The sequence below is a fragment of the Equus asinus genome, chromosome 10 (assembly GCF_041296235.1).
Source record: "Equus asinus isolate D_3611 breed Donkey chromosome 10, EquAss-T2T_v2, whole genome shotgun sequence".
Taxonomy (NCBI): domain Eukaryota; kingdom Metazoa; phylum Chordata; class Mammalia; order Perissodactyla; family Equidae; genus Equus; species Equus asinus.
In genome coordinates, this window is record NC_091799.1 from 23,037,126 (window position 1) to 23,048,503 (window position 11,378).

General features: G+C 35.3%; 1 protein-coding gene across 1 annotated transcript; it reads right to left on the bottom strand.

The window, feature by feature from the left end:
* Positions 1-8,202: 8,202 nt before the first annotated feature.
* Positions 8,203-9,141, bottom strand: LOC106841981 (olfactory receptor 1J21-like). The gene has a single exon (XM_014858288.3). The coding sequence runs from the start codon at positions 9,139-9,141 to the stop codon at positions 8,203-8,205; it is 939 nt and encodes a 312-aa protein (XP_014713774.3).
* Positions 9,142-11,378: the final 2,237 nt, after the last annotated feature.

Genomic DNA, 11,378 nt, shown 5'->3' on the forward strand with positions numbered 1-11,378 from the left:
AGTGTGTGTGTGTGTGTGTAAGGAAGATTGGCCCTCATCTAACATCTGTTGCCAATCTTCCTATTTTTGCCTGAGGAAAATTATCCCTGAGCTAACATCTGTGCCAATATTCCTCTATTTCATATGTGAGATGTCGCCACAGCATGGCTTGATGAGAAGTGTGTAGGTCTGTGCCCGGGATGCAAACCCATGGCCCCAGGCCGCCAAAGTGGAGTGCATGAACTTAACCACTACACCACCAGGTCACCTCTGGTTTGCTAGTACTTTGTTGAGGATTTTTGCATGTATGTTCATCAGAATATCAGCCTTTAATTTTCTTTTCATGTAGTGTCTTTGACTGGCTTTGGTATCAGGGTATTGCTCATTTCATAAAATGAGTTTGGAAATGTTCTCTCTTATTCAACTTTTGGAAGAATTTTAAAAGAATTACTATCAATTCTCCTTTAAATATTTCATAGAATTCACCAGTGAAACCATCTGGTTGTGAGATTTTTTTGTTGGGAAGTTTACAATCACTGATTCAGTCTCCATTATTTGTTATTTGTCTCTTCAAGATTTCTCTTTCTTCATGGTTCAGTCTTGGTAGGTTGTATATTTCTGGGAATTTAACAATTTCTTCTAGATTACAAATCAGCATATTTACTAAAAATCATTGAGGTAAACTTTATTATATAAAGTCGCAAAAATAAAAGATTTTTATCAGAAATCTTAATCAGTAAATTAAGCAAATAAAAAATAAATAATCCAAGCATTGAGAAGTTAGAACTCAATTGACTACTCACTAATAATATTATGATTTACCTAAAATATCCAAAACAACATATAGACAAATTATAAGAATAAACAAGTGAATTTAGCAAAGTTATATATTGACTTTGACATAGAAAGTCAACTATGTTTCTATATGGTAGAAAAAAGTGAATACGAAATTTAAATGATTACACCATTTTTAAATTGCACAAATACATGAAATACTTAGGAAAAGTTTAATAAAAGATGTGTAAGTCCTCCTTAAACTACAAAATATACTGAAAGAAAATAAGAAGATATAAATAACCGAAGATATGTAACATGTTCCCAGATTGAAGATTAAATATTTTTAAAATGGCAGTTCTCTCTAAGCTGTTTTATATGTTGAGCACTATGCCAAATAAAAAATCAAAAGTTTTGTTTTTAATCGTCAGTCAAAATCTGAAATTCAGATAGAAATGCAAGAGTAAAAAATAGCCAAGTTAACTTATATTCAGTCATTTGATTTATGACAAAGACAGCAGTGCAGTGGAATGGAGAAAGGATAGAATTTTTAGTGAATTGTTGTATATCTATCAGATAACCTTAAGGAAGAAAATTAATTTGTGTCCTTATCTTGAAACATACCAAAAGTGAACCCAGATGGACTTTATATACACATGTTAAAGGCAAAATAAGAACTTTTAAGATAAAAACTTAGGAGAATATCTTTAAGATCTTTTGGTAGACAAAAATTCCTTAAATAAACACAGTGTTAGCCACATAGGAAAACAAATTTCTACATATGACTACATTAAGATATATAAACTCTGCTCATCAAAAGACTCATTAATATTATGAAGAAGTAAGCCACATAAAGAAAGAATAAATTCTCCATAAATATCCAGGAAAAGGCTTATATCAATGATACATAAAGAATTCCTGGAAATCAATACGAAAAAAAACAGACTACCCAATAAAACATCAATAATCAACTAAGAACAGACCATTTACAAAAGAAGATACCCAAACAACCAATAAGCATAAACAAAGGAGATAAACTACATGAGTTTCAGACAAATGTAAATTAAAACACCAACACAGTACTTCTACAATTTCATAAGAATGTATACAGTGGAAAAAATGGATATTATAGGTGTTGATGAGTAAATGGACCACATCTTTTTATATATTACAGGGAGGAATGTAAACTATTACAAGCACTTTTTCTAACCTTTAAAAAATTATCTATTAAGTAATTGAAATATAAATAAATTTTCACCCAAAAATTCCATTACTAGGTATATACACAAGCCCCAAAGTGAGAATGACCAAATTTCAGTCCAAATTAGAATAGATGAACACATTAAAGAATACAGACACAATTGAAAACTAAAAGCCATGAGAATGAGTTAACCAGAACTAAACAGAACAAAACAAAATGGGAACATAAAAGAGGACAAACTCTAAGCTTTATATATAAAACAGCCAAACTGGCCAATCATATATGCAGTCAGGATAATGGCAGTAAAGCAATATGGTTAAACACATAATTCTTTGAAGTCACACATGTCCGAGGTTAAGTCTTGAGGCAGCTGTTTAATTGATCTCCTTGGGCTTTAGTTTGATTCTCTGTAAATATGGAAAATATTAACACCTTTATAAGAGGATTGTGCTGAAGTGTAATAAATTTAAATGCTTAATGAATGTCACCTGTGATAGCTGCTCAACTCTTTTGTAGATATAGCAGTTTGGTAACTCCTGAATTTCTCAAACACGAAGTAAATGAAGTTGACTGGTAATATGAAAACTCATATTAGTAAGTGTTGATATCGGCAGCAGATAGAGAGGGTTATAAAGAAAAAATGGAGATTAAAAACATTCTTAGAGCCCTGGGAAGTGGCTCCAAAGTCTCATGAGCTTGCAGTGAACATCGCCAGGGGATAGAAGGGCCTGTAGTTTCACTGCAGAGCATTAACACACAGAATTCAGAGAACAGGTGGGAGAAAAAGAACCATCAGTTGAACAGAAAGATGAGAGGAAACATAAAATTAGACCAAGAGAGGAATGGCTAAGAGTTAAAGGGTTGTCAATAAGAGCTAGCCAAGTTACAACTGTTGAAGGGGCACATTTTACAGCCCCTTGTCCTTATGCCCCATACTAGATAGCCTGTTGTTAACTTAGCATCATCATCACCCACTTCTAAGGCTTCCACTGCATTGTAGTGGTGAAGCTGGAACCTACATCTTCCAGATTTTTCTTTTCCATATAGTTCATGTTTAATGTTTTCTAATGAGAGGAACTCATGAGAGATTTAGAAGGCAGAGGAGGAGAAGCTATTACTTTCTGCAGGTAATTTAGCCAGAAATATAGGCAGATGTGAGATTCACAGTAGTTTCCCATTGAGCTCCTAAGAGCCACCCGTATTAATGCTGCAGACTGAGACATGGGGGAGTTTTCTGGTGATTCTTGAGATTTGCAGCTACTACCCATTAACCTTTTGAAACTATCTATTTTATGCTTTAGGCTGAAATCTTTGGTGCTAGCATTTTTAATCTTCAAGAGCAGTTTACATGGTATCTACTCCCCAGCTTTTGCAACAGTTCTATAGCAAGCACTTTTGTTCTATTCTCTTGAACAAATCTCTACTGATACGCTTCCACTTAAAGATTATGTATCATTTATCTGCATCTATTTTTTGAAGTACAGATGAAATTACCAAATTGATACTTGGCTTTTCAGTCAAGGACATCTATTGCAGAATCGTGGGGGAAAAAATAAGCATTTTAAAATTAATTAACTTTAAAAACGTCATTATTAATATGAAGAAACAATAAAATGAATTCTACCTCAGACTACATTAAAAACAATCAACTCCATATATTTCAAGGGCTTTCAAGAATTGAAGGCAAAGTTTTAAAACTTTACATCAGAAAGCATACTAGCTTTATGTACATGAGACAGAGAAGTCCTTTATTTTTATTTATTCATTTTTTCTCATTAACGATGACAATATTTTACTTAATTTCCAAGATTTTATACATACACCTTACAATGAAAACCTTGTTTCCTAAAGACATTAATATAATTTTATGGTTAAATATGTATATTTGTATATGTAATAGTTTCAAAATAATACTATTTTTATTACCAACAATAAGATTACTGAATGCAGCATAGGTTTTATTTGTGGTTCTTTTTGTCTCTTTTTCCCACTTGCAATGCACAAATTACTGCATTTCAAAGTCACTTGAAACAATTCTCTGTGAGATGACACCATCAATTTTGTATACAGGACATTTCTTTTTATTTTTAAAAATTCAGATGTATTTTGTTTAAACCACACTGAAAAGCACATGATTTACCATCCAACGCCAGTACAAAACCCTATCGAGGATGGGAATCTTCAAAGCGCCTTAAAAACTGGATCTTGTTGAGTTGTTATTAAAGCATATACTATTGATATTCTATTATTCTATTCTGATGGCATCTAGCTAGCTTCTTATCACACAGTGTGAATTAGGTTAAGGACATGGGTTTCACTCTAGAGACTCAATTGGCTTCTATTTTCAGGGTCACAAACTTCCCCCAGACTCTGGATGGACAATTCCTTGCACATGTGAGCTGTTACTCATAAGATGTTTGTGTGTATGTATGTGTCTGTGTCTGTGTTGAATTGATATTAATGTCCATGAGTTTAAAGGACATTTACTCTGACATTGACACTATGGTACTGTATCAGTCTTGTAGGTTACTTTGCTAAACAACTCTGTCCTTTGAGCAAGAGTATAAGTGGACTCACCTAATGCTGAGTTATCTGTAGCAAATTGTGCTAGAAGGGATTCCACTGGGCTATTCCTACTACTTACACAAATTCAAGATTTCTCTGACGAGAAATCTGAGTCCACACTTCCTCAGCCTCTGCACTTTTCCTGATGTCACGTCCCTTCCTTGTTGTCTATACAACAGAATGGTTGACATTTTCAAGGTGACTTTCTCAAAGAAGAATGTTAAAGTCAAGACTACAAATCATAAAATAATGCAGTAATATCTTTAATCACATTAAAATTGACATTAATAGATAGTGAAAAGACAAAAGTAATAAGATTCCAATAATGGAAAGCATTTGCAATATACACAACTGACAAAGGATTTATTTCCAGATTATATGAAATCTGTCTTACAATATAATAAATAAAAAGAAAAAAAAACAATAAAAAGGCAGGGAAAAGAAATAACGATGTATTTCACAAAAGAAAATTTTGAATCAATAAACATAGTAATGGCTGCTCTACTGGTCCAGTGCGGGTCTTCTAGTGGGTTGATGACATTTCACTATGTGGTGATTCAGTGACCAGGTTCACTTGTTTCTCAGGGCAGCAAGTAGTTTGCTTCCAGACGATAGAGGAGAAGTCACACATTCTTCTTTAAAATTCTGGCCAGGAAATAAGACACATTCTCTTCTATTTTGGAGAAAGTGCCATGTACCTAAACCTAGAGTAGTAGAAAATGTGGCAGCTGCCTCCTGGTGACAACTTCACACATGCAAAGGAGGTCGTGAAATTTTGGTTGGTAGCCAACAATCGCTGGAACAAATATCCAATACTCTTAAGCTAAGATGCTCTACCTCATCAATAATCAGGGAAACAGAAAGTAAAACCACAATGAGATATAATTTTCTATCACCAGAATTGTAAAAATTAAGAAATCTCTCAATGCCAAGTGTTGTTGAAGAAGCAACCTGTCATACTCATAGGAACTCTCATACTGAGGTGATGGAGATTTGAATTAGTAAAACTTTTAAAAATTAATAGACTTTAGTGGCTGGCCCTGTTGCATAGTGGTTAAGTTTGCAAGCTCCACTTCATGGACTTTGTGGGTTCAGATCCCCAGCACAGACCTACACACCGCTTAACAAGCCAAGCTGTGGTGGTGTCCCACATACAAAATAGAAGAAGATTGGCACAGATGTTAGCTCAGCGACAATCTTCCTCCAGCAAAAAGAGGAAGATTGGCAACAGATGTTAGCTCAGGGCCAATCTTCCTCACCAAAAACAAAATGATAATAATAATAGACTTTCTCAGAGTAGTTTTAGATTTACAGAAAAATCGAGCAAAAAGTGTTCATATTCTTCTCCCTGTCCCCTACGCAGTTCCTCTATTATTAACAGCTTGCATCTGTGTGGTACATTTGTTACGATTAAACTAAAATCAATATATTATTAACTAAAGCCCATAGTTGACTAGAATTCACTCTTTCATGTTGTACAGTTCTTTTGGTTTTTGACAAATACATAATGACAGGTATCCACTGTTACAGCATCATACAGAATAGTTTCATTGGCCTTTGCTAAAAATTCCCTTTGTTCTACCTATTTATCCTTCTCCCCCTCAAACCTGAACCCCTGGTAGCCACTGATCTTTCTGTTCTCTCTATAGTTTGCCTTCTCCAGAATGTCATACTGTTTAAATCATACAGTATGTAGACATTTCACTCTGGCTTCTTGGTACAACTATTTTAGTGAGGAGCTTAGCAGCAATAGTTAAGTTGAACACATATGTGCCTACAATCTAGTAATTCTTCTTCTGAGTCTGGAATTTACAGAATATCTTGCATATATGCACTAGATGATGTACAAGAATGTTTGCAGCAGCATTGTTTGTAATAGCAAAATGATGAAAACAAGCAAAATAGCCATAGAAAATAGAACAGATAGTGTATTAAAGCCTCACAGTGGGATAATATACAACATGGGTGAATTTCACAAGGACACTATTAGGCAACAAAAAAAAGCCTAGAAGAATAAATACAGTATTATTCCATTTATATGCAGTTCTAGAGCTGGCAAAATTGAAGGCTCAACACAGAAGTGTTAAAACTTTAAAGAAAAATAAAGAAATATTGATAATATTAAAGATCCTGTGTATTTTCAAGAGGAGAGGAAGGTACAATTGAGAAGACACAAGGGGCCTAACAATATTGTTAGTCTTCTGCTGGTTGAGCCTAGAATTTGTTAAGTGCATATTCCTTTTAATATTATTCTTTAAAGTGTGATTAGATGTTATATATATAAACATATACGCATGCAACATACTATATATATATATATACATGTACGTTTAAACTGTATATATGTTATACACCCTCCTTTGTTTGTTATTTCAATGTTTTTTAAAGTTTAAATAAAATTTATAGCAAAATGAGTAGCAATATTACTCAATTTTGAAAAATATTCAAATGACTCCAAGGACTCAGGGTTCGACCACACACATATAGTAATTTGAGTCCCACCTCCACTAAATATTGCTAGTTTAGTGGCACTGGGCAACTTACTAAGCCTCTCTTAATATGAATTCCCTCCTTTATAGCAATTACTAGGATTAAATTAAATAATGATTTGTCACAGGTATCAGTTTACAGCAATGAAGTTAGCTAGACTTGCCCTGAGCAGAGGCAATTTCTCATGGACTGAAGACAAACATTACCATTTCAGATGGAAACATTGGACACTATATTTATGTCCTTAGGGAAGGGAGGTATTATTTTTAAAAATTGAGATACATTTGGGTTAAACTATACTAAATCCTGCCTGAGTTCAATTCAGGTTGTCTAGATTTCTAGATATTCTGCCTATACATTATTAGTCCCATGCTCTGAAAGGCTCAACCTCCCTTATCAGATTGGACTGATCACCCATACACACATCATCACTTGGAAAGCCACTTTAAAATCTCTGCTCTCACTACCATGCTTCACACCCAGTTGGCCATCCTAGGACACAGAGGGCTACAGTCAAGTTTGAGTACACCACCTGAGGCCAGTACCAGTCCTGTATGGTTAATTTTCCTGGCCTTGTACAGAAAGCAATCTCATTTCAATTTGTGGCCAGGTCCACTCAATATAAGGGAGGAAAAAGTGACATACTATGTTACTATAACTCTATAAACAAACCTAAAACACAATTTGGACAATTGTTAAGAAGTTAGAAACAAAAATAAAATTCAATATCTAATTAATGTCATTCATAAAAATAAATTTTAAGTGTATTACAAAATTAAACACAAAAATAAAATCATGAAACTGCAAGATAGAATATTGTTGTTCTCTTGAGAAATGACAAGCTTAGCTATATAAAATTTGTAAACTATAACAAAAAAATAAAAAGACTGAAAGCTGTAACTGCATAAAAATTTTAAATTCTTGTAGGACAAGGGATACCATAAGAATAAGAAAAAAAAATTAGGAAAGGATAGTTGTGTAGGTATGTTTTTAATAAACTTTTCCCATGACTCCTTAAAATGAACAAAACAAAACAGAGAACAAAATTAAGTGAAAGATAAAACAGAGTGTGAAGAAAGAATGCCGTATGAAGATTCACTAAATAGCAGCTTTTCAGAGAGGAAAGGATGCTCACGTTGCATGTACAGGATGGAGCAGGTCTTATATCCAATTAATAGGAAAAATAATGCTCATCATGGTGAAAATTTTCCTCTACTTAGTATATTCCCCAAAGCTCCTTTCATATCCTGATTCCTCAGACTGTAGATAAAGGGATTTAGCATGGGAGTGACCAGAGTGTACAATAAAGACACAATGACATCTTTGTCATTGGAGGTACTGGATGAGGGGAAAAAGTACAGTCCAATAATTGCTCCATAGTACAGAGACACCACAGAAATGTGAGAGCCACATGTGGACAAGGCTTTGCAGATTCCCTTAGTAGAGGGGACTCTAATGATGGTGGCCCCAATGTGACCATAAGAGACCAGGATACATATGAATGGCAGGGTAATGACCACTGCTCCTACAATAAGGATAACCAATTCATTGACTGTTGTATCTGAGCTGGACAGCTTAAGTAAAGTGGAGAGGTCACAAAAGAAGTGGGGGAGAGTGTTGTCTCCACAGAAAGACAGACGGACCAGGAGGAGGGTGTGCAAAAGGGCACTGGTGCATGATAGGACCCAGGACACCATTACTAACAGGAAACACAGGTCCTGATTCATGATGGTGGTATAACGGAGGGGGTGACAGATGGCCACATACCTGTCATAGGCCATTGATGTGAGAAGGAAGCTGTCAAGACCCCCAAAAAATAAGAAGAAGCACACCTGGGAAAGGCACCCAGCATATGAGATAGATTGACTCTGTGTCTGCATATTCATGAGCATCTTTGGAGCTGTGACTGATGAGAAAGAGACATCAGTGAAGGCCAAGTGGCTGAGGAAGAAGTACATGGCAGTGTGGAGGTGAGAGTCTAGCCTAATAAGCAGGATGATGAGCAGGTTCCCCAGCACCGTGATCAGATACATGATCAGAAAAAGAGTATAGTATATGCCTTGCTTCTCTGTCCAGATGGGGAGCCCCAGGAGGAGGAATTCAGACACACTGCTCTGATTATCCCTCCTCATGTTATTCTCTTTTGCTGGAGATAAAAAAAGAAATGAAAATGTGAAAGAATGAGAAATCATTACGACTATCACATAATGGAAACAGGGTTTTGAAATAGTCAGTACTTGAATTTTAACCTGAATAGCTCATTCTTTTTGCCCCACCAATGGGATAAAACCACGTTAAAAACCTAACCTGACATCAGGTTATCATGCATCCACCTAGGAACCAAAACAATCTCTTTTGGAGAGACCATGAAATCTTGGAATGATCATGAGATCATATAAGGTTCAAACTTGAGGAGTTCAGAAATTCGTGACAGAAATCTGAGATTAGGAAATTGTGGTGCAAGGCTAAGTCAGCAACCAGTTATTACAAACGCTAATAGAGGCTCTTCAACCAGTCTGTTGGCCTTTCTTAACCCTTCTCATGCCTCTTACAAATTTTTAGCTAATGTTTTATTTCCATGGATTGAATCAAGCTAAGACAACCCAGTGGGCTACTCTGGATGTTCCAGAAATCAGGAATTGGAGATTTGGTGGAAACATATGTAACTGATCCAGGCAAGAGGGTTAAGGACAAGAATCTATGTCAATAACATAAAAGATCTAGTGACATACCTTGTAACATAGGCTTCAGTCCTTCCTTTAAGACAATTCCTTCCCACTCTTCAACGTTTTCAATCTACCGTCACTCTTTCTAAAGGAATTTTTATGGAATGTGGAGAAAAAAGTCTGCTTGTCTTCCAAATTCCCACCTTATTCCTTCAGTTGTGACCAGATCACTGTTATTCAAGTTCTCACACCACCGGGAAATACTTTGGCTTTTCCCGCCATATCCTGGATCTGCCAAAGAACAAGCTCTTCCTAAGTATCTGTCCAGATGTTACCAAATAATGTCTCCTTTTTCACACTTCCTTACCTAAGTTTTATGTTAGTGCTTAATAACTGATATTTTTCTTGTCATATTATAACACTTCTTATACTTTGCCAATACTATCATTTCCCTTTCTTCTTCATGTCAGTTAATCTCAGAGTTGCCCATGGAAACACTCACAAAATGATAGAGAAAGAGAACATGATGGTTTATCTACTAAAAACTAGAATCCACACAATATATAAGACATTCAATCTAAAAGTCTTTCTCTTTGAGAGCTGAGAACACGTCTCACTATAGGGCTCATCATTCGTCTTGGGGGTTAACTGAAGTTTACGTTATGTACCACTTCTCCCAATTTGACTGAAATTGTCTCTACAGTTCCCACCTTAGTCAGTCCAGTACATTAAAAATCCTGTTAATTTGGTATTGTTACCTGAGATGAATTACACATTCAGTGCTGCTAGTCATTACCACGTTAATAATAATCAGTTCATCACAATGAAAGTGCTAAGTATTTTATGGACATTTAGGTTGTTTCTGATATCTTTCTGTTTTCAGCAATATTTCATTAATAACATTATTCATATGCTATTTTTCACAATGGCATATGTGTGTATATATATATATACATCGATAGGATGAATTCCTAGGAAGTGAATTGGAGGACATATACACTCACAATTTTGATAAACATTGTCAAATTTTAAGAGGTTAAGGTGGTGAGGAAGCCTGTTCTTATGGGTTCTTTACAATGAGTCCTTAATAAGAGCCTGTTATGTGAAGATTATGAAAATGGGCATTCTGGTTGTCTGCAGAGAACAGGACTATGATGTACAGGAGAAAATTCAGGAGCATGGTCAGTATGGAAAACTTATGGGATTGGAGAATTATCTAGGAGCAAGATTATGTAAGATTCTTTCTGCTGTAATGGAAAGATTTTATTCTCTTCTCAGACCAATAGAATACCCATGAAAAGGTTTTAGGAAAGGAGTGAATGAAAAATTTTAAATAGTGTGCCAGCTACTGGGTAGAGAACAGATTATAACAAGGCAAGAATGTCAGTACAAATTTAACCGGAGGCCATTGCAGTAATTTAGGTACAAAATAGTACCTGCTTACACATAGATAATGGCAGCAGAGATGAAGATAGTTACAGTTTGGGATAAAATTTGGAGGAAAAATCAACAAGAATCAGTGGGGACAAGAGATAAGCAAGAGGAGATATGTTTTCCCCTATCCTCTCAAAAATAAGATAGAGGATCATTTTGAAATACATTATTCTACATGGAGTAGTCTGTTATACCCTGGTGTGAGGAGTGGTAGAACCATGTTATGGATCAGTAGCACAGACTGGACACACACACACACACACACATAA

Bases quoted from the DNA above. Each gene is read 5' to 3' on its own strand.
- LOC106841981 (XM_014858288.3), bottom strand. From the start codon at position 9,141: ATGAGGAGGGATAATCAGAGCAGTGTGTCTGAATTCCTCCTCCTGGGG.